Below are 24,700 nucleotides of genomic sequence, written 5' to 3' on the forward strand. Positions count from 1 at the left end.
AAAGTGTGTGTGAGCAAGGAGGCCTAAAAACCTGACTCAGTTACACCAGCTCTGTCAGGAGCAATGGGCCAAAATCCACCCAACTTATTGTGGGAAGCTTGTGGAAGGCTACCCGAAACGTTTGACCCAAGTTAAAGAATTTAAAGGCAATGCTACCAAATACTAATTGAGTGTATGTAAACTTCTGACCCACTGGGAATGTAATGAAAGAAGTAAAAGCTGAAATAAATCTTTCTCTCTACTATTATTCTGACATTTCACATTCTTAAAATGAAGTGGTTATCCTAACTGACCTAAGACAGGGCATTTTTACTATGATTAAATGTCAGGAATTGTGAAAAACTGAGTTTAAATGTACTTGGCTAAGGTGTATGTAAACTTCTGACTTCAACTGTGTGTGTGTATGTATGTATGTGTATATATACACTGCTCAAAAAAATAAAGGGAACACTTAAACAACACAATGTAACTCCAAGTCAATCACACTTCTGTGAAATCAAACTGTCCACTTAGGAAGCAACACTGATTGACAATAAATGTCACATGCTGTTGTGCAAATGGAATAGACAAAAGGTGGAAATTATAGGCAATTAGCAAGACACCCCCAATAAAGGAGTGGTTCTGCAGGTGGTGACCACTTCTCAGTTCCTATGCTTCCTGGCTGATGTTTTGGTCACCGCACAAAGGCGGAGGTAGCGGTCCTGCTGCTGGGTTGTTGCCCTCCTACGGCCTCCTCCACGTCTCCTGATGTACTGGCCTGTCTCCTGGTAGCGCCTCCATGCTCTGGACACTACGCTGACAGACACAACAAACCTTCTTGCCACAGCTTGCATTGATGTGCCATCCTGGATGAGCTGCACTACCTGAGCCACTTGTGTGGGTTGTAGACTCCGTCTCATGCTACCACTAGAGTGAAAGCACCGCCAGCATTCAAAAGTGACCAAAACATCAGCCAGGAAGCATAGGAACTGAGAAGTGGTCACCACCTGCAGAACCACTCCTTTATTGGGGGTGTCTTGCTAATTGCCTATAATTTCCACCTTTTGTCTATTCCATTTGCACAACAGCATGTGAAATTTATTGTCAATCAGTGTTGCTTCCTAAGTGGACAGTTTGATTTCACAGAAGTGTGATTGACTTGGAGTTACATTGTGTTGTTTAAGTGTTCCCTTTATTTTTTTGAGCAGTGTATATATATATCTCAGCAAAAAAAGAAATGTCCCTTTTTCAGGACCCTGATTTTCAAAGATAATTCATAAAAATCCAAATAACTGATCTTCATTGTAAAGGGTTTAAACACTGTTTCCCATGCTTGTTCAATGAACCATAAACAATTAATGAACATGCACCTGTGGAACATTGCAATGTCTGTACTGTGAGACGCCTAAGATAGTGCTACAGGGAGACAGGACGGACAGCTGATCGTCCTCGCAGTGGCAGACCACGTGTAACAACACCTGCACAGGATCGGTACATCCGAACAGGTACAGGATGGCAACAACTGCCCAAGTTACACCAGGAATGCACAATCCCTCCATCGGTGCTCAGACTGTCCGCAATAGGCTGAGAGAGGCTGGACTGAGGGCTTGTAGGACTGTTGTAAGGCAGGTCCTCACCAGACATCACCGGCAACAACGTCGCCTATGGGCACAAACCCACCGTCGCTGGACCAGACCAGACTGGCAAAAGGTGCTCTTCACTGACGAGTCGCGGTTTTGTCTCAACAGGGGTGATGGTCGGATTCACGTTTATCGTCGAAGGAATGAGCGTTACACCGAGGCCTGTACTCTGGAGCGTGATCAATTTGGAGGTAGAGGGTCCTTCATGGTCTGGGGCGGTACGTCACAGCATCGTCGGACTGAGCTTGTTGTCATTGCAGGCAATCTCAACGCTGTGCGTTACAGGGAAGACATCCTCCTCCCTCATGTGGTACCCTTCCTGCAGGCTCATCCTGACATGACCCTCCAGCATGACAATGCCACCAGCCATACTGCTCGTTCTGTGCGTGATTTCCTGCAAGACAGGAATGTCAGTGTTCTGCTCTTGGCCAGCGAAGAGCCCTTGGATCGGAGGGTGAGGGCTAGGGCCATTCTCCCCAGAAATATCCGGGAACTTGCAGGTGCCTTGGTGGAAGAGTGGGGTAACATCTCACAGCAAGAACGGGCAAATCTGGTGCAATCCATGAGGAGGAGATGCACTGCAGTACTTAATGCAACTGATACACCAGATATTGACTGTTACTTCTGATTTTGACCCCCCCTTTGTTCAGGGACACATTATTCAATTTCTGTTAGTCACATGTCTGTGGAACTTGTTCCGTTTGTCTCAGTTGTCGAATCATGTTATGTTCATACAAATATTTACACGTGTTAAGTTTGCTGAAAATAAACGCAGTTGACAGTGAGAGGACGTTTCTTTTTTTGCTGAGTTTTTATATGGCTCAGGTTTTCGACGCCACCTGTAGTACTCCAGCACAGGTTGTGTCTGGTTCTCGTATGCCTTTAGCCTCCTGGTGACGGTCTCTGGTGTGTCATCATCTCTCTGAATCAGAGGCTCTCCGGTGACATCATCAAGGCCCTGTAGGCAAACCAAAACATACCAAACAGTCCATGAGTGTGTAAAGAAAAGGTATATTGGACAATTTAGTAATGCAGTGAAGTCCTGTATTAAAAAAAAAGTTTCAATTATTTGAAGCTTATTAACTTTAGAGGCGACAAGTGCAGGACAAACGATTTGGCTGTTAAGCCATTGTCAATGTGTCCAACGTACTGCCATAGTATGTCAATTGTAAACACCACAGCCCAAGCCTGTGTTGTATATTATGAGACATGCAGGGAGGGGGAAAACCTGTATGCCTATAGTTAGTAGCAAAACATGACCTATGAGGACCTTGCTTTACCTTGAGAGCTCTCAAAAAAATTGCCACATACTTTTAACTCCTCGTGTGACCATGATGACGAAAACACTCGAACAAGTGATCACATTGAACAAGACTTTTCCCACTCCTCAAAGACGTGAATAGACCCTTGAGAGAGCACACTGCTAAAATAAAGTGCTTTGAAACACAAAACTATTGGCAACTGAGCTGCCACCAACGCAAAGGAGACAAAACCTTAACTTGGCTGGAGTATTGAAAGACATCATCCTGGGATGTTTTGAAACATGACGCAGTTTGTTGGTACACCACTTAATCAAGTATTGTGCAACACCTTGCCAGGGACTGGGAGCACTACCGAAAAATGTTGAAAACACTATTTTGGTGTTTCAAGTTCTGTTTAATGCAGAATTAGATACTATTCCTCCTTTGGCTGCCTTTCCTTCCAGTTCTCTGCTGCCAATGACTGGAACAAATTGCAAAAATCACTGAAGCTGGAGACTCATATCTCCCTCACTAAGTTTAAGCATCAGCTGTCAGAGCAGCTCACAGATCACTGCACCTGTACATAGCCCATCTGGAAATAGCCCATCTGTAAATAGCCCATCCAACTACCTCATCCCCATATTGGTATTTATTTTATTATTATTTTTGCTCCTTTGCAACCCAGTATCTCTACTTGCACATTCATGTTCTGCACATCTATCACTCCAGTGTTTAATTGCTAAATTGTAATTACTTCGCCACTACGGCCTATTTATTGCCTTACCTCCCTAATCTTACCTGATTTGCACACACTGTATATATATTTTTTCTATTGTGTTACTGACTGTACGTTTGTTTATTTCACGTGTAACTCTGTGTTGTTGTTTGTGTCGCACTGCTTGGCTTTATCTTGGCCAGGTCGCAGTTGTAAATGAGAACTTGTTCTCAACTGGCCTACCTGGTTAAATAAAGGTGAAATATATGTATATATTTTAAACATCAACAATTCAGAGGAGACTGCGTGAATCAGGCCTTCATGGCCAAATTGCTGCAAAGAAACCACTACTAAAGGACACCAATAATAAGAAGAGACTTGCTTGGGCCAAGAAACACGAGGAATGGACATTCGACCGGTGGAAATTTGGAGTCCAAATTGAAGATTTTTGGTTCCAACGGCCGTGTCTTTGTGAACAGACGATCTCCTCCATGTGTATTTCCCACCATAAAGCATGAAGGAGAGGGTGTTATGATGTGGGGGTGCTTTGCTAGTGACACTATCTGTGATTTATTTAGAATTCAAGGCACACTTAACCAGCATGGCTACCACAGCATTCTGCAGTGATACGCCATCCCATCTGGTTTGAGCTTAGTAGGACTATCATATTGTTTTCAACAGGACAATGACCCAACACTCCTCCAGGTTGTGTTGTGTAATGACTATTTAGAGAAGGAGAGTGATGGAGTGCTGCATCAGATGACCTGGCTTCCACAATCAATTGACCTCAACCAAATTGAGATGGTTTGGATGAGTCAGACCGCAGAGTGAAGGAAAGCAGCCAACAAGTGCTCAGCATATGTGGGAACTCCTTCAAGACTGTTGGAAAACCATTCCAGGTGAAGCTGGTTGAGAGAATGCCAAGAGTGTGCAAAGCTGTCATCAAGGCAAAAGGCAAAGATCTTCAAATATTAAATATATTTAGTTTAACACTTTTTTGGTTACTACATGATTCCATATGTGTTATTTCCTCATTTTGATGTCTTCACTATTATTCTACAATGTATAAAATAGTAAAATAAAGAAAACTCTTGAATGAGTAGGTGTTCTAAAACTTTTGACTGGTAGTGTAGGTTTTACAGACTCAGTAAGGGAGAGTTTGAAAATGTCAGTGAAGACAGTTGCCAGTTGGTCCGCGCATGCTCTGAATACACGTCCTGGAAATCCGTCTGGCCCAGCGGCCTTGCTCACATCGGCTACAGAGAGCGTAATCACACAGTCGTCCGGAACAGCTGGTGCTCTCATGCATGCTTCAGTGTTGCTTGCCTCGAAGCGAGCATAAAAGGCATTTAGCCAGTCTGGTAGGCTTGCGTCACTGGGCAGCTCGCGGCTGGGTTTCCCTTTGTAGTCCGTAATAGTTTGCAAGCCCTGCCACATCCGACAAGCGTCAGAGCCTGTGTAGGAGGATTCAAATGTATCCGTGTCGTTGTTCAGCCACGACTCAGTGAACATAAGATATTATAGTTTTTTATGTCCCGTTGGTAGGAGCTCATCCAGCTAATTCTACAGTGATTGCACGTTGGCCAATAGAACGGATAGTGAAGGCGGGTTACACACTCGCTGACGAATTGTCACAAGGCACCCTGATCTCCGCCCCTTGTATTTCCTTATTTTCTTCATACGAATGACAGGGATTTGGGCCTTGTCTGGGAGCAACATTACAGTTGAAGTCAGAAGTTTACATACACTTAGGTTGGAGTCATTAAAACTCGTTTTACAACCACTCCACAAATTTCTTGTTAACAAACTATAGTTTTGGCAAGTCGATTATAACATTCAGTTTGTGCATGACACAAGTCATTTTTCCAACAATTGTTTACAGACAGATTATTTCACATATAACTCACTGTATCACAATTCCAGTGGGTCAGAAGTTTACATACCCTAAGTTGACTGTGCCTTTAAACAGCTTGGAAAATTCCAGAAAATTATGTCATGGCTTTAGAAGCTTCTGATAGGCTAATAGACATAATTTGAGTCAATTGGAGGTGTACCTGTGGACGTATTTCAAGGCTTACCTTCTTACCAAACTCAGTGCCTCTTTGCTTGACATCATGGGAAAATCAAAAGAAATCAGCCAAGACCTCAGAAAAAAATGTGTAGATCTCAAGTCTGGTTCATCCTTGGGAGCAATTTCCAAATGCCTGAAGGTACCACGTTCATCTGTACAAACAATAGTACGCAAGTATAAACACCATGGGACCACGCAGCTCAGGAAGGAGACACATTCTGTCTCCTAGAGATGAATGTACTTTGGTGCGAAAAGTGCTATCCCAGAACAACAGCAAAGGACCTTGTGAAGATGCTGGAAGAAACAGGTACAAAAGTATCTATATCCACAGTAAAACGAGTCCTACATTGACATAACCTGAAAGGCCGCTCAGCAAGGAAGAAGCCACTGCTCCAAAACAGCCATTTAAAAAATCCAGACTACGGTTTGCAACTGCACATGGGGACAAAGATCGTACTTTTTGGAGAAATGTCCTCTGGTCTGATGAAACAAAAATATAACTGTTTGGCCATAATGACCATTGTTACGGTTGGAGGAAAAAGGGGGATGCTTGCAAGCCGAAGAACACCATCCCAACCGTGAAGCACGGGGGAGGCAGCATTATGTTGTGGGGGTGCTTTGCTGCAGGAGGGTCTGTTGCACTTCACAAAACAGATGGCTTCATGAGGAAGGACAATTATGTGCATATATTGAAGCAACATCTCAAGACATCAGTCAGGAAGTTAAAGCTTGGTCTCAAATGGGTCTTCCAAATGGACAATGACCCCAAAGTTGTGCCAAAATGGCTTAAGGACAACAAAGTCAAGGTATTGGAGTGGCCATCACAAAGCCCTGACCTCAATCCTATAGAAAATTTGGGCAGAACTGAAAAAGCAAGGAGGCCTACAAACCTAACTCAGTTACACCAGCTCTGTCAGGAGGAATGGACCAAAATTCACCCAACTTATTGTGGGAAGCTTGTGGAAGGCTACCCGAAACGTTTGACCCAAGTTAAACAATTTAAAGGCAATCCTACCAAATACTAATTGAGTGTATGTAAACTGCTGACCCACTGGGAATGTGATGAAAGAAATAAAAGCTGAAATAAATTATTCTCTCTACTATTGTTCTGACATTTCACATTCTTAAAATAAAGTGGTGATCCTAACTGACCTAAGACAGGGAATTTTTACTAGGATTAAATGTCAGGAATTGTGAAAAACTGAGTTTAAATGTATTTGGCTAAGGTGTATGTAAACTTCCGACTTCAAATGTACATCTTTCGCGTCAGACCCATTAAAAAAATGTTTTTGTTCAGTTCGAGGTGATTAATCGCTGTTCTGATATCCAGAAGCTATTTTTATGTCATAAGAGACGGTAGTATCAACATTACGTACAAAATAAGTTACAAACAATGCAAAAAAACACCCCTCTGGCGCCATTCTTATCATATTCCACATGTTCTGTCTGAAATGAGTACAATAACGTTCAAGGACATTTTTATATGAATACCCATAATTTGATAACATGAGTGTTAGATGGTTGCATGGTGGATTAGGACAAGTAAGAGCTTTTAAAGAGCAGCTGTATATTCATATAAAGCTAGCTAACGACAAGAGCAACTGTGTGTTGGGAGAGATGGAACAAGACATAGCTGCCATATCAGAGTTTTTACTATCCTGTTACCTGGTTATTACATGTGTAATAACATTCTAATTACAGTGTGATAAGGCCTGTGTAAAATGTGGCCATACACATTTAGAGCAGAAGCGTCACTATAACTCAGTAGTCTCTACATTTCAGTCATTTAGCAGATGCTCTTATGCCTTGCTCAAGGTCATAACGACAGATTCATCACCTTGTTGGCTCAGGGATTCGAACCAGCGCCCTTTCAGTTGCTGGCCCAATGCTCTAACGGCTAGGCTAGCTGCCACCCTTTATCTAGCTGTCAAATACATCTGTGGCTCATTGACCCAACTTACAGCGATCTTGGGTGGGTTGAAGTCTATGTTGTAGACACGTCCGCTGGGCAGATGGAGCCAGCGAGAAGTCAGTCTCTGTTTGATGGTCTGGTAAGGCACGTCCAGGTTGATGACTGTGTCCACACTGCACACGTTGTCCAGAGACTCTGCCTGAGACACGGTACGGGGGAACCCTGCCAGACAGGAGAGACCCAGTCATAACCTTAGAGATATACACCTAGTGTACAAAACATTAAGGACACCTGCCTTTTCCATGATAGACTAACCAGGTGAATCCAGGTGACAGCTATAAGCCCTTATTGATGTCACTTGTTAAATCCACTTCAATCAGTGTCGATGAAGGGGAGGAGACAGGTTAAAGAAGGATTTCTAAGCCTTGAGACAATTGAGACGTGGATTGTGTATGTGTGCCATTCAGAGGGTGAATGGGCAAGACAAGAGTCTGATCTGATAGTCCATTCCCCTTCATCACATACAATATTAGTTGTCATATAAGTGGCCTAAGGTTTTTAACCCATTTAGAGACATGTTTATACATAGTGGCTTTGCCCCACAAAAAGCATACATCTATTCATCTATAAAAACATTACAAAGTTGTAATAAATAGCATGAAAGCTATCAAGATCTGTTCAATGTAGATACATCTAAAGCTTATTCTTACTCATCTGAAGGTTTTTGGAGTGTATGCCTTTTTACCTAAGCCTGTGTTGGTGTAGCCTAGTTCCCAGGCTAATTTCTAGAGAGCCGACTGGTGATAGAGGCGAATTCTGCTGTGCCTAAAGATGAGCATAATAAGCGTGGTGTGTGTGTGTGTGTGTGTGTGTGTGTGTGTGTGTGTGTGTGCGCGCACGTGCGTGCCTAAAGACCAGTAGTCTAATGAATGCAGGTGCAACTTCCTGTTCATCAGCTTGCTGTTCAAGTGCCTTCAGAAAATATTCACACCCCTTTTTCCACATTTCAGACCAAATTTTTAATTGATTAAATTGACATTTTTGTCACTGGCCGACACATACAAAACCCCATAATGTTTTTTGAATTGAATATCCCTTTGAGAATGGTGAAGTTATTAATTACACTTTGGATGATGTATCAATTTTTAAATCAATTTTGCCCATTTTAATGGGATGCAACTGAAGCAAAAGTGGCTTGATTGATGATGTATCAATTTTTAAATCAATTTTGCCCATTTTAATGGGATGCAACTGAAGCAAAAGTGGCTTGATTGAAACTTGTAGGCTAATATTTTCCTTATCATTATTTCTCTCTCTCATTAGTCCTCTCTAGCCACTTTGAACACGACCCTCCATTGACCTTCTCACAAGGGAGTGACCGCAGCAGGTCGTAACGGTATAGTTTATTGTTGTTCTTAAAATTCTATATTGCGCCATATTTGCACGCATGTTCATGTTTAACATTAATGTTTCCAACTACCAATCAGCAACTGTGCCGGAAATCCGGCTCATTTGCCAAAAAGGCCGGTCTCTTTGGCAAATGACAGGAGTGGCAAGGAGTGGAACATTAGCTAAAAGAACTGTTACCTAGACTTAGTTTGAGAAAATATAAGGGATTTAAACCACTGTAATTCCACTCCGCAATGGCTTATCAACTTGAAGCTTGTCATCGCTATCATGGATGTCCCTAAGATGAACCTCACTGAATTTGGTATTGATATCTCAAAAAACAAGGAATCTATTAACAACTCATTCTTTGCATGTGTAACGCTAATGCTCAAAGTCATCTGCAATAATCTTCTCCTCATGAACCATACATCAGATTGACTCCAGATTTTGCATTTAGACTCATTACATCAGTCTTTAATGGTTTACATATTTGTTTGTTTGTTGCTGCTTTCAAATATGGCTGCATTGTATCTATAGATGCATGTTAGCACATATGCTACTGCTTAAAAATCTTCTTCTCATGAACCATAAATCAGATTGACTCCAGATTTGGTATATAGATACAATGAATTAGCCTCTTAAGGAATTGGATAATGATTAGTTGCTGCATTCAAAGATACCCAACCTACTGTACTAGTCAAACATCACTTGTGTCAATTGAGAGATAAACATGGCAATGCTTTCACATGATAGAGTGCTTGCTTGGTTATCCACCTGATCTTGTGTCCTTTCTGTAATCCTGTCAACCCTGTTCATTGGTGCTCAGAGCTATATTTATTATTATAACCTTTTTCTATATTTCCCCATTTTTATCCCCTCTATCTGTTGCTGTAATGAGTGTGGTGCAGGTGCTTATTGCTTACCATCCAGCAGCCAGCTGCTCTGGTCTATGTTCCTCATCTCTGTCAGGATGAGACGGGAGATGACGTCATCAGGTACCAGCTGACCCTGGTCAATGCATGACTTCATCAGAAGACCCAGCTCTGCAAGGAGAGGAGACACCGTGGAAAATAAAGCTCAGAGCTGTGATCTTTACTATTTAAACATGTACACATGATGCACTTCAATCAGAAGACTCAGCTCTGCCAGGAGAGGAGACACAGACACACAGAGCAACACAAAGCTAAGACCCAACTCTGCCAGGAGAGGAGACACAGACACACAGAGCAACACAAAGCTAAGACCCAACTCTGCCAGGAGAGGAGACACAGACACACAGAGCAACACAAAGCTAAGACCCAGCTCTGCAGGGAGAGGAGACATGGAGGAAGTTAAAGCTCCGAGCTGTGATCTTCACTATTTACACATATACACATTATACACTTCATCAGAAGACCCAGCTCTGCAGGAGTCCGGAGAAGAGACAAGGATCAGAGCTGTCATCTTTACTATTTATTATTTCAGTAGACCCAATTCTGCAAGGATAAAACAGAAAGCTGTCATGGGCAATTCCACGATAACAGAATTGCGATGAGACTCAAGATTTTTCACTTAAAATATATGAAAAAACAAAAACCATTGATTTCAAAGTCTAACAAACCATAGTCTAACACAAGGACTACTTTTAACAATTTACATTTTACAAAAATACATTTCTGGAAGAACTGTGCAGATGCAAGATTTAGTAACAGAATTTCTGTAAAATCTTTTTTTATGTGTGCGGTAACGAAATTGCATCATGGGTCCCTGATCTGTACTACACAGAAATGCATAATTATGGATATGAATGTCATTCTCTTCATGGTAATGTATCCTAAATAGGTACACAAAAGTAGAAATATGCAATATCCTCCTTTGCATATTTGGGTATAATTCTACACAATGGTTAATATTTCAATGAGCTCTGCCACCAAACAAGACAACATTTTATAATTGTGTAGGTGCTTACTGCTCCAGAGCGAAGGTTCACCTTCCAACAGGACAACGACCCTAAGCACACAGTCAAGACAACGCAGGAGCGGCTTCGGGACAAGTCTCTAAATGTCCTTGAGTGGCCCAGCCAGAGCCCGGACTTGAACCCGATCGAACATCTCTGGAGAGACGTGAAAATAGCTGTGCAGCGACGCTCCCCATCCAACCAGAGGATCTGCACAGAAGAATAGGAGAAACTCCCCAAATACAGGTGTGCCAAGCTTGTAGCGTCATACCCAAGAAGACTCGAGGTTGTAATTGCTGCCAAAGGTGCTTCATCAATGTACTGAGTAAAGAGTCTGAATACTTATGTAAATGTGATATCAGTTTTTTTTCTATACATTTGCAAAATATAGATATTCATCTGATGGTCACAGATACCTTAAAAAAAGATAGGGGCCTGGATCAGAAAACCAGTCAGTATCTGGTGTGACCACCATTTTCCTCATGTAACGCGACTCACTTCCTTCACAAAGAGTTGATCAGGCTGTTGATTGTGGCCTGTAGAAGGTTGTCCCACTCCTCTTCAAAAACTGTTGCGAAGTTGCTGGATATTATGCTGTCATACACGTCGATCCAGAGCATCCCAAACATGCTCCATGGGTGACTTGTCTGGTGAGTATGCAGGCCATGGCCATTTTTAGGTTCTAGAAATTGTGTACAGATCTTTGCAACAATGGCACGACAATGGGCCTCAGGATCTCGTCACGGTGCATTCAAATTGCCATAGATTAAATGCAATTGTGTTCGTTGTCCGTAGCTTATGCCTGCCGATACCATAACCCCACCGCCACCATGGGGCACTCTGTTCATAACATTGACATCAGCAAACCTCTCGCCCACACGATGCCATACACTCTGTCTGCCATCTGCCCTGTACAGTTGAAACCAATATTAATCCGTGAATAGCACACTTTTCCAGCATGCCAGTGGCCATCGAAGGGGACCATTTGCCCACTGAAGTCGTTTACGATGCCAAACTACAGTCAGGTCAAGACCCTGGTGAGGATGATAAGCACGCAGATAGGCTTCCCTGAGATGGTTTCTTACAGTTTGTACTTAAATTCTTCGGATGTGCAAACCCACAGTTTCCTCAGCTGTAAGGGTGGCTTGTCTCAGACGATCCCACAGGTGAAGAAGCCTGATGTGGAGGTCCTGGGCTGGCGTAGTTACATGTGGTCTGAGGTTGTGACGTACTGCCAAATTCTCTAAAACGACGTTGGAGGCAGCTCATGGTAGAGAAATGAACATTCAATAGTCTGGCAACAGCTCTGGTGGACATTCCTGCAGTCAGCATGCCAAATGCACGCTCTTCTCAAAACTAGAGACATCTGTGGCATTTAGCTGTGTGACAAAACTCCATCTTATATTTCAGCTCATGAAACATGGGACCAACTCTTTACATGTTCTGCCAAAAGAAGAGACACGGGAACACACACAGCTCAGAGCTGTCATCTTTACTGTGCATTCTCCACTAAGAACATATTCTACCAAATCCTATCTTGTCCAAAATAGAGTTATATATCTTACATAACCTGTACACTAAGGACAAAAAAACATCCTGTATCTTTACCAAGTCGAGAAAAGACAAAATCTCCCCAATTGATTACGATATGTACTGTACTCAAAGAAACTACGGGTAACTACCCAAATAAAGGAAACGCCAACATAAAGTGTCTTAATAGGGCGCGCCAGAACAGCTTCAATGCGCCTTGGCATAGACTCTACAAGTGTCTGGAACTCTATTGGATGGATGCGACACTATTCTTCCATGAGAAATTCCATATAATTTGGTATTTTCTTGATGGCGGTGATAAACCTTGTCTCAGGCACCGCTCCAGAATCTCCCAATAAGTGTTCAATTGGGTTGGGTTCTGGTGACTGAGACACACACTTTAAACCCCCTATGCTCCTTTGAGACCCCTTTTTCAAAGTAACTGAAATCTTCTAGCCATGGTAAGTCACTGAGATCTCTTATTCTAGCCATGGTATCCAACATAATGGGCAACTGGGCATTTTTAAACCTGACCCTTAGCATGGGATGCTTAATTAACTCAGGAACCACACCTGTGTGGAAGCACCTGCTTTCAATATACGTTGCATCCCTCATTTACTCACGTGTTTCCTTTATTTTGGCAGTTACCTATATATTTCTAATAGGTTTAGAAAAACTTCAGTAGATCATTTCCTATTTAAGCCAGAATACATTTCCCCCTCAGCCTTTCACTTAATTGGTCGTTGTCCAACAGCAGAAAGGAATTTCCTGACAGTCCGGGCAGGGGGTTGTGCAGGGCCATAGACGGTGCAGCAGGACCCATATGCATGCTAATATAGCCTACTGTGGATCTCATCTCAGTCTAGAGCAGAGAGGCTGCACACTCCACACTGAAAATATGTGTTTTGGATATACAGGCTTGCATTCTTTGAACTTTTGGCCTTCTTTGAGGACTTGGCACATGGCTTGCTGTGCTTGTGTGTACTTACAAAATGTACAATTTAACTGCTAACTAGATCACAGATTTGTGGAAGATGGTATGGGCAATAAAACGGTGTCTTTTTGTCCTGTTTTCACTTGGGTGTTCTGAAATAAAACTCTATTGCCTTTTATGTCCTTCATATCATTCCAGTGTGATACAAAGGTGCTAGGGAGAGTGGGAATGAAGTCCTTGAAGTCAGTAGTCAGGCTACTCTTCAGTTTATGATGTCCTCATATCTGATGGGACTTCAGCCAAGGTAAGAGCTGGAGCAATGTGATAACATGCTGCAGTTACATACAGAACCACCTTGAACTTCACTGTAGAAAGCTCGGGTAGCAGCTCGTTTATATATCAGGTGACCTGTGCACAGGTTTACGTTAGCCGTAGTTCTATGTGAAATACAGGTGTGTGAATTGTTTCAAGCTAAAGCGGTTCTTTGTCACAATGACTCTTCTTTCCACTTAATGATTTGTGATGGGGGTCTTGTCACGCCTCTTCAGGCTCGACCTAACTGCAGTAAGATACCAGTATGATTGTGGAACTGGACTGAACTGTTTCTCTTATCATAGTCCGACCAGAAACATACTATTGGCTACTGTAGGGGGGAGTACTTTATTTGCAAGGTGTTGGTCTATTGCTATTTCTGTAATAGTTGTCAAGAGCAACTTCAACAAAACAACAAGTAGTTAGACAGGAAATCCAGGGGTTTAGGCCAGGGGTCATTAGAAAAACTTTGGTGAACTTTGGTGAACTCTTGATCTGCATCTTTCTCCCCAGGGGTCAGTTGATCAGCAACCACCACACCATAATAGTAGGAGTGTGAGAACTCAGAGCTTTTTTCAGGACATGCTTCATTGCATCATCTTGTAGATAACACTTTCTTTTTTCTCTTTCTATCTCTCTGTATGTTGCATTTTGTGCTTACATACAGAATAACCTGATTGCATCCCTAGTAAAGTGGCAGATGCCACATTCATTTTTGGACTTATAAATGTATGATATACAGTGGGGCAAAAAAGTATTTAGTCAGCCACCAATTGTGCAAGTTCTCCCACTTAAAAAGATGAGCGAGGCCTATAATTTTCATCATAGGTACACTTCAACTATGACAGACAAAATGAGAAAAAGAAATTCCAGAAAATCACATTGTAGGATTTTTAATGAATTTATTTGCAAATTATGGTGGAAAATGAGTATTTGGTCAATAACAAAAGTTTCTCAATGCTTTGTTATATACCCTTTGTTGGCAATGACAGAGGTCAAACGTTTTCTGTAAGTCTTCACAAGGTTTTCACACACTGTTGCTGGTATTTTGGCCCATGCTGAAAGACCCAGCCACGTTTCATCTTCAATGCCCTTGCTGATGGAAGGAGGTTTTCACTCAAAATCGCACGATACATGGCCCCATTCATTCTTTCCTTTACACGGATCAGTCGTCCTGGTCCCTTTGCAGAAAAACAGCCCCAAAGCATGATGTTTCCACCCCTATGCTTCACAGTAGGTATGGTGTTCTTTGGATGCAACTCAGCATTCTTTGTCCTCCAAACACGACGAGTTGAGTTTTTACCAAAAAGTTATATTTTGGTTTCATCTGACCATATGACATTCTCCCAACCTTCTTCTGGATCATCCAAATGCTCTCTAGCAAACTTCAGACGGGCCTGGACATGTACTGGCTTAAGCAGGGGGACACGTCTGGCACTGCAGGATTTGAGTCCCTGGCGGCGTAGTGTGTTACTGATGGTAGGCTTTGTTACTTTGGTCCCAGCTCTCTGCAGGTCATTCACTAGGTCCCCCCGTGTGGTTCTGGGATTTTTGCTCACCGTTCTTGTGATCATTTTAACCCCACGGGGTGAGATCTTGCGTGGAGCCCCAGATCGAGGGAGATTATCAGTGGTCTTGTATGTCTTCCATTTCCTAATAATTGCTCCCACAGTTGATTTCTTCAAACCAAGCTGCTTACCTATTGCAGATTCAGTCTTCCCAGCCTGGTGCAGGTCTACAATTTTGTTTCTGGTGTCCTTTGACAGCGCTTTGGTCTTGGCCATAGTGGAGTTTGGAGTATGACTGTTTGAGGTTGTGGACAGGTGTCTTTTATACTGATAACAAGTTCAAACAGGTGCCATTAATACAGGTAATGAATGGAGGACAGAGGAGCCTCTTAAAGAAGAAGTTACAGGTCTGTGAGAGCCAGAAATCTTGCTTGTTTGTAGGTGACCAAATACTTATTTTCCACCATAATTTGCAAATAAATTCATTAAAAATACTACAATGTGATTTTCTGTATTTTTTCCCCCTCATTTTGTCTGTCATAGTTGAAGTGTACCTATGATGAAAATTACAGGCCTCTCATCTTTTTAAGTGGGAGAACTTGCACAATTGGTGGCTGACTAAATACTTTTTTGCCCCACTGTATACCCAATATTCTTGAAGAATATAACTTAGAAATGCTTCAATAGCTTAGTTCAACTGCCGTCCCCTGGGCTCTAAATTAAAAAAAATATTGGTAGCACTGGCGCTCCCAAATTAAAAAAGTTAGGAGCACAACATAAAATCTAGGAGCACCAGAATATATCATTTTTTTTCATTAATTGAGATATAGCATATTGGGCCTATATAAATTCTAGGTACTATTGAAGCACATGTTGTGCTCATAGATATTAAACCAGTAGATAGCGATAGAGCGGATGTCATCCACCTATTCCGCTGGAAAACTCCCGATCGCACATGAAGCCGGGAGTATTTGAATTTGAAGCTGAATGGGGCTGAATGGCACAAAATAAATGCTAAAGATCATGGTGAAAGTGGCCGTAACTAGCAAAGGATCATGTGGTTGTTATCATCCTGCATGAGAGAGTCAATCGGGAGCCTCCTCCTAGCCTGCTGGCCCGTGATTGGTCTGTGTCAGCACGTGGTCCTGTGTGACAACAAATATTGTAGTCAGATTAGATCACTATTTAATTAAATATCTAGATTTGTAGCAAACTTTTAAATAATTCATTGTTGGAATCAAACCTGATCATAACAAACTAATTTGAGAGCCCAAAACATAGCATTTCGAGGGCAGACCAGGGCTTTTGGCTTCGCAGTAGCCGGTCAGCAGAGCTCTTGACTTGGGGGCCTGCTTGTGCTCTAGAAACTCATATTTAAACCTGTAAATACATTTGTTTATTATAAAAAGCTAAAATGTTGATACAAAAACCTGTAATTAAAATGACGACGTAATTTGTGTAATATTAGGTGGTTTCTACATTGTGTAAAAGCACTACCTATAGAGATGTATTACATTGAACATTCTACACGGTCTCAAATGTGTGAGAGTGAAGACATCGCAAGGGATACGTCATTCATTGCTATGATCATTGATCTTCGAAGCTATCCCCTTTTCCTTTCTTTCTGTGCCCCCAAATGTTTAGATAGAGAGCTAATGAAGTAAAATGACTGAACAAGGTGTAAAAAAAAAGTCTGGTTTTTGGAACGACCCGTGACATGGTTTACGAACATGGCCTAAAAACGAACTTGTTGGTCCAGCAGCCACTGTGGCAGGTAGATGAAACAATTTGCCAGCCACTCACAATTCTTACCAGCCAATACATTTATTTCGTTTTTCCAGGTTCCTGATTTCCCCTAGTGTTTTTCAGGTTTTCACACTCAAAATCTCACTTATTTTTATAGAAAAACAACTAAATTTGATGTTCTAAGTCCACAACCATACTTAAACCACATCAGGAGTCTGGAAAAATATATATATTTTCGCTTGCACACCTCAATAGACTGGTGTTTGGCTGGCGCTGTTTCTGTACTGCATGCGCAATAGCAGAGATTACGAAACAAAAGACCACCTGATTAATACAAATCATCATGATATCATATTATTCTGACAGGTAAGCCTACTTTGCAGTTAACATTTCATTTGGAAAGTTTTATGGGAAAGCCTTTAGAAATGACTGTTTTGGCATCGCTAACTGGCGACACAAAGAAACAGGCATTCCCATACCATTAAGTATTCAAAAAGTTGCAGGAAATACAAATCACTGATGCATTCTTTAATATGTAGTCTTTGGATTGAACGAATCTGCGCTCACTTTTTTTCTCTAGGCACAACAGCACAGTGAAGCCTATTATTTCAACAATTATCATCTGGGTGATTTTTTTCTCGGGTCGCACTGCTGCTCCCAAAATAAAATGTTAGGTAACACAGCAAAATATCTAGGAGCATATGGTCGAACTTTAGAGTCCTGGTCGTACCCCATCAGAACGCAAAATGTAGGATTGTTTTACTCCAATGTTTGTAAACAAAGTAAATGTAAACATTATAGCCTCAAAACATGGTTTAAACTATAATTTTGATATAATGGACGGCCAGTCCTTGCATCCATACAGGGCTGGCCCCTAGCCATAAGTGACATAAGTGTCTCCTGACCCCTCCTGTCTCAGCCTCCAGTATTTATGCTGCAATAGTTTATGTGTCGGGGGGCTAGGGTCAGTCTGTTATATCTGGAGTACTTCTCCTGTCTTATCCGGTGTTCTGTGTGAATTTAAGTATGCTCCCTCTAATTCTCTCTCTCCCTCTCCCTCCCCTCCCGGAGGACCTGACCCCCGGGACTATGCCTCAGCACTACCTGGCCTCATGACTCCTTGCTGTACCCAGTCCACCTGGTCGTGCTGCTGCTCCAGTTTCAACTGTTCTGCCTGTGGCTATGGAACCCTGACCTGTTCACCGGACGTGCTACCTTGTCCCGGACCTGCTGTTTACGACTCTCTCTCTCTCTACCGCACCCGTTGTCTCTAACTCTGAATTCTCGGCTATGAAAAGCCAACTGATATTTACTCCTGAGGTGCTGACTTGTTGCACCCTCTACAACCACTGTGATTATTATTATTTGACCCTGCTGGTCATCTATGAACGTTTGAACATCTTGGCCATGTACTGTTATAATCTCCACCCGGCACAGCCAGAAGAGGACACCCCTCAAATCCTGGTTCCTCTAAGTTTCTTCCTAGGTTCCTTCCCTTCTAGGGAGTTTTTCCTAGCCACCGTGCTTCTACATCTGCATTGCTTGCTGTTTGGGGTTTTAGGCTGGGTTTCTGTATAGCACTTTGTGACATCTGTTGATGTAAAAAGTGCTATATAAATACATTTGATTGATTCATAAGCGGTTGCTTAGGGCCCCTGGCCACTAGGGTGCCCCCGACCATTTATCTATATTAGGGTCTTTCTATAAAAGAGGGTACCAGTGAGGATTTCCTACATCGGACAACTTGTTACAACTGTTGATAAGTCATTAATTATAATCAGCCATTTTGTTTCATGTCATTACATTAAGATATAGTGGTGATAATAGCCAATGGGGTCAGTGCCGTTTAAGATGAGGGAGGACAAAAAAATATTCCATGAGCATGGCCTTATTTCTATTACAGCATATTGCATGACTGTCATTCATATTCCATTTACCCAGTTCAATGTAACAGTGATATGTTTAGGCTACTAAATGATAATTTCCCTATACCCATGAGCTTGCTACAACCTAGCCTATGAATGAAAGTTTACAACGTAGGTGACACAGTTCGAAATTAAAATTTGAGGTGACAGAGACACATGGACAGACAGTGACACATTCAATACCACCTTGCACACTCCTGCCTGCATCTAGCTGATATAGGCTGTAATCATTCGTCTGTTGCAAACGAGACTTTCTATTGGACAAATTCAGGTATGTTCATCATGTTTTGTTCTGTTTGCTTCCATTAAAGAAACTTTTTCAACAGAATCGGCAGAATAAATACACCGCTGATCACGAATAAACACAGTTCACTTTCATAGCAGCCAAGTTGTATTCCTTCTCGCACTCTCCTCCTCTCACCTTTTCCCTTCGCTTGTTGACTTCAATGCACAACACATCAGCTGTATGTGACCAGGCCAAAAAAAACTTTACAAGCCAAACCATGTCATAACCGCTACACACAGCCTATATATACATCGTTGTCACCATATTAGCTAAAGTAACGTCATAGTTAACATAGCTAATAGAACTAACACGTTAGTAAACCCAGTACAATCATGCAGTAACGTTACAGTGTACAGTCAGTAAGCAGTTTAGCACTTACACCGGCGGTTAAATTATACATTGAACTTGAACCCTGTAAGAATCCTGGATCTAGCTGTCAGACAGTTTTTTGTATAGAGATCTCAGAAATGCAGTGTAACTACGTAACATTTCTTGTCTCCTTATGTTACGGGGTGATAACAGTTTTCATGGGCACACAAATCCAAAATAATTTTTGCATCGCAAAATGAAATGCTTCTAACTGAAAGAGTCACCTTACCTTGATACTTAAAACCTAAATAATACTTGTTGGATGCGCATTTGGTGTCCAGCTGATTAGCTACGCCGTGATATTTTCACACATCTGATCCGGGAAGAAATTTGCCAAATGACAGTCAAGTGATGAACAGCTTTGGTGATAGCTAATACACTGCAACAACAGCCCAAGTGCTGGAAAAAAATATGTTTGCGAGGATTGTCCAGAATATTTTGGTACGCCGGTGAAGACAGTTGTGCCTGGATCCACGTTGGATCCAATATCCCTAGCGAATTGATGTTGAGCATCTGTTATTGTCTGCTTGATTGACAGCTGGGTCTTGAGGTAATCAAGGTAATGAGTTCATGTTTTCACATGTTTTTGTGCCTCGGATTGGACACTGAGTCTACTATGCGCAATTGTGTAGGAAAGACTATTGTGCAACACCCAGTGCTATTCCTATTAATTATTCTGGATATTATGACAAATCACATAGCCTAGTGGGCTTCTTCACAATATGATTTGGTAATAAAATAACATGACAAATACATTTTGGTTGTCCCATGTTACACCTGCAATTTTAAACAATACAAGGGGCTTCAAGTAACCTAGTTGAACTTCGAGCTCAGAAATACAAGTACTGGAATAGGTGTACCTTGAAAATCAGACATTTCCTCAATTTGGTGCTTGAAAAGTTCTTGGCATTATTGTAGCCAATGTATAAATTCTCCTGCTCCCATAAAATAATCTGTGATTTCATTTTTGATCCGTTTTTGTAAGAGATTTGTCCACTTTCGTTTGTGTCCCGACGCTTCAATTGAAGTGTGTTGCACTACTCTGTCGCGGTAAAACCATGTGCAGTTATTATGAGGATGACATCTAATGTTGGCTTCTTTTAATCACTCCATTAAAAATGAACCTGGTTTTTGGCCACTTTCTCATCATAGAAACACAATGGTGAGATTCAAACGGTGAGATTAATGCTACCCCTATTCATGGCTTTATATGTGCCTGAGTCGGCCACAAAGGCTACAGAAAGAAATTATAATAATCGACATGCATGCATACACACAATCTATTTAGTCAGGTAAAACAATGTCCACATTATTCTCACGTGAAACTGCATGAAAATCCTTTTTATTTTAGTTTCAAACCATTTTGAAATGTTGATCCCAATGTCACACACTGGCCCAATTATTTATAGAAAGACCCATGTACAGTGCCTTCAGAAAGTGGTGGTATGTACACCGAGGAACTTCAACTTTCCACCTTCACTGCTGTCCCGTCGATGTGGATATCGGGGGTGCTCCCTTTGCTGTTTTCTGAAGTCCATGTTCATCTCTTTTGTTTTGCTGCCCTTGAGTGAGAGGTTATTTTCCATGACACCACACTCCGAGGGGCCTCACCTCCACCCTGTCTCATCGTTGTTGGTAATCAGTCCTACAACTGTTGTGTCGTCTGCAAACATGATGCTTGAGTTGGAGGTGTGCATGGCCACGCAGTCGTGGGTGAACAGGGAGAACAGGAGGGGGCTGAGAACACACCCTTGTGGGGTCCCAGTGTTGAGGATCAGTGGAGTGGAGATGTTGTTTCCTATCTTCACCAACTGGGGGTGGCTCGTCAGGAAGTCCAGGACCCAGTTGCACAGGGCAGGGTCAAGACCCAGGGACTCGAGCTTACATTTGTATTTTATTTAACTAGGCAAATCAGCGAAGAACAAATTCTTACTTACGACGCTGGGACAATTGTGCGCCGCCCTATGGGATGATGAGTTTGGAGGGTACTATGGTGTTGAATGCTGAGCTGTAGTCAATGAACAGCATTCTTACATAGGTATTCCTCTTGTCCAAATGGGATAGGGCAGTGTGATGGCGATTGCATCATCTGTGGACCTATTGGGGCCGTAAGCAAATTGAAGTGGGTCTAGGCTGACAGTTAGGGTGGAGGTGATATGATCCTTGACTAGTCTCTCAAAGCACTTCATGATGACAGAAGTGAGTGCCACGGGGCACTAGTCATTTAGTTCAGTTACCTTGGCTTTCTTGGGAACAGGAACAATGGTGAAGCATGGGGGGACAGCAGACTAGAATAGGGATTGATTGAATATGTCCGTAAACACACCAGCCAGCTGTTCTGCGCACTGAGGACACGGCTAGGGATGCTGTCTGGGCCGGCAGCCTTGCAAGGTTTTACACGTTTAAATGTTTTACTCACGTCGGCCACGGAGAAGGAGAGCCCACAAACTTTGGTAGTGGGCCGCGTCGGTGGCACTGTATTGTCTTCAAAGCGCGCAAAGAAGTTGTTTAATTTGTCTGGAAGTTGTGAGGTTGGACCCAGGTTCAGAGAAGAGACCAGACAAGGAATCAGTGGTTCAGGATAAACATAATACTTTACTGAGAAACAGTCGCCGCAGGATCACAGTACACTTGAAAAACAACAAACACTAAGTCTCAAAAACTCACTCAGGAAACGACCGCACATGGTAAACAATTCAACAGTGAGTCTTTCTGGGTAAGTCTCTAAGAGCTTTCCACACCTGAATTGTGCAACATTTGCCCATTATTCTTTCCAAAATTATTCAAGCTCTGTCAAATTGGTTGTTGATCATTTCTAGACAAATATTTTCAGGTTTTGCCGTAGATCTTCAAGCTGATTTATGTCAGAACTGTAACTAGGCCACTCAGGAACATTCAACGACGTCTTGGTAAGCAACTCCAGTGTATATTTGTGTCACACCCTCATCTGTTTCACATGTCTTTGTGATTGTCTCCACCCCTCTCCTGGTGTCACCCATCTTCCCCATTATCCTATGTGTATTTATACCGGTGTTCTCTGTTTGTCTGTTGCCAGGTCGTCTTGTTTGTCAAGTCAACCAGCGGTTTTTGTATCAGCCCCTGCTTTCCCCAAATCTCTCTTTTCTCGTCCTCCTGGTTTTGACCCTGAGGCCGCATGCCTGACCCCTCTGCCTGCCGACCTGTACCTTTTCCCAGTCTCTGGATTACCGACCTCTGCCTGACCTGAGCCTGCCTGCCGTCTTGTACCTTTGCCCCTGTTGCTGTAATAAACATTGTTACTTCGACACGGTCTACATCCTGGTCTTACCTTTATCCTGATAATTTGGCCCTGTGTTTTAGGTTATTGTCCTGCTGAAAGGTTCATTTGTCTTCCAGTGTCTGTTGGAAAGCAGACTGAACCAGCTTTTCCTATAGGATTTTGCCTGTGATTAGCTCTATTCCGTTTATTTTTATCATAAATACCTACCTAGTGACAAGCATACCCATAACAGCCATACCCATGTCAGCTTTTCTTTCTCCTACGCATCTACCAATAGGTGCCCTTCTTTGCGAGGCATTTGAAAACCTCCCTGGTCTTTGTGGTTGAATCTGTGTTCACTGCTCGACTGAGGGACCTTACAGATAATTGTATGTGTGGGGTACAGAGATGAGGCAGTTAAAAAATCCTGTAAAAACTATTATTGCACACAGAGCAACTTATTATGTGACTTGTTAAGCAAATTTGTACTCCTGAACTTATTTAGGCTTGCCATAACAAAGGGTTTAATACTTATTGACTCAAGACATTTCAGGTTTTCATTTTTTATTAATAAAAAAAAAATGAGTGGCTATTGTGAACTTATTTAGGCTTGCCTTAACAAAGGGGTTGGATACTTATTGACTCAAGACATTTCAGGTTTTCATTTTTAATTAATAAAAATTTCAAAAGACATAATTCACTTTGACATGTTGGCATTATTTTTACATTATATGGTATATATTCTGGGGTATATACTGTATCTGTATATGCCCAGGGCCTGACCTCCAGGGGGCCCCCATTGATTGTCACCACTCAGATATCCTATTAACATGGCATAAATCATGGCAAAATGTGTAGAATTTCAGAAAAATAGCTTTAAACTGCTCAAATGTATCTCCACCCCATGCTAAAATTCAGAAAACTCCAACATTTTCTCAACCCCCATGACAAAAGGTGTAGAATTGCAGGAAATTTACTTTAAAACTAAAAATATATATATTCGCCTTAGGGCCCCCAAAAGGCGAATGCCAGCCCTGCATCGATAGCTCTTGGTTAAATTTCTCCAGCCCCAATCCCTCATCTTTTTACTGAAACGGGCGATAAAACGCGTTGTTATTGTTTCTACTGTTGATTGCGGCTTTAAACCATACATTCATATTCATTTTGATTTATGATTAGAGTTATTGAAAGTAACCCTATTAATAGCCAATCACACAAACGTAAGAACATGATAGCAACATATATCCTTTATAATGTGACAACTGCTGCGGTCATGCATGAGAAAGACACAAGCAAGTTGGAACATTCGGACTACGTCGAGGAAACTGACTAATGCATTATGCATTACTTCAAAATCAGCCATAGCAGCCATTTCCGTTATCTGCGTAGGTGGGTTGGTCTAGAACTGCACCCTGGTCTAATCTTACCTGTTTTGGCTTTAATGTTGGCCCTCAAAAGGTCCCCACTTGAAAGGTGCATTAATCCGAAACTTTTTACTATGCGTTCCGACACAGTGCCTTTCCCCGAGCCCGGAGGTCCCATGATAACCGCCCGGAATATCCTTTGTAGAAGCATTTTCCAATGTTGTTGTTAATGTTGTAACCACCATATAAAGAAAAGTATTGTCCTTCCCATGAAACTGTTATTTGTGCATTTACACAAGGAAACTTCCGTTCGAGCGGCCTTGGACGTCAAAGTCTATCCACTGTGCGCAATCGTGCAATCGCATACTGTGGGCGTCTCCTGTAGTAGTCTTAGCTTGTCCCTTCAAATGATCCTTCAAATGATTTTTCCTGAAAACCTTGACGCGGATAGAGGAGGAGGTAGTTCATAATGAGAAAACAGCTTCGGCTGGCTGCGCTGCACGGAGGACACGTGAGGACGCTTAAACCCGCACATCACATCCATCGAGTCAAGGATGTATCATATGAATGGCGATTAACAATAATAAATATAAACTAACGACCGT

At 42.1% G+C, this 24,700-nt stretch overlaps 1 protein-coding gene across 1 annotated transcript in view; it reads right to left on the reverse strand.

Moving 5' to 3' along the window:
* The window catches only part of ak3 (adenylate kinase 3), a 27,725-nt gene extending 3,158 nt beyond the window's left edge, over positions 1–24,567 (reverse strand). The window contains exons 1-4 of the mRNA XM_038970600.1: positions 24,159–24,567; positions 9,871–9,990; positions 7,608–7,780; positions 2,459–2,577 (exon numbers count right to left, since the gene is read on the reverse strand). Coding sequence (XP_038826528.1) covers positions 2,459–2,577; positions 7,608–7,780; positions 9,871–9,990; positions 24,159–24,306 — 560 coding nt within the window. The 5' untranslated portion in view covers positions 24,307–24,567. The remainder of the gene's footprint in view (positions 1–2,458; positions 2,578–7,607; positions 7,781–9,870; positions 9,991–24,158) is intronic.
* Between the last annotated feature and the right edge of the window lie 133 nt (positions 24,568–24,700).

Source organism: Salvelinus namaycush, chromosome 31 (genome assembly GCF_016432855.1).
Source record: "Salvelinus namaycush isolate Seneca chromosome 31, SaNama_1.0, whole genome shotgun sequence".
Lineage (NCBI taxonomy): Eukaryota > Metazoa > Chordata > Actinopteri > Salmoniformes > Salmonidae > Salvelinus > Salvelinus namaycush.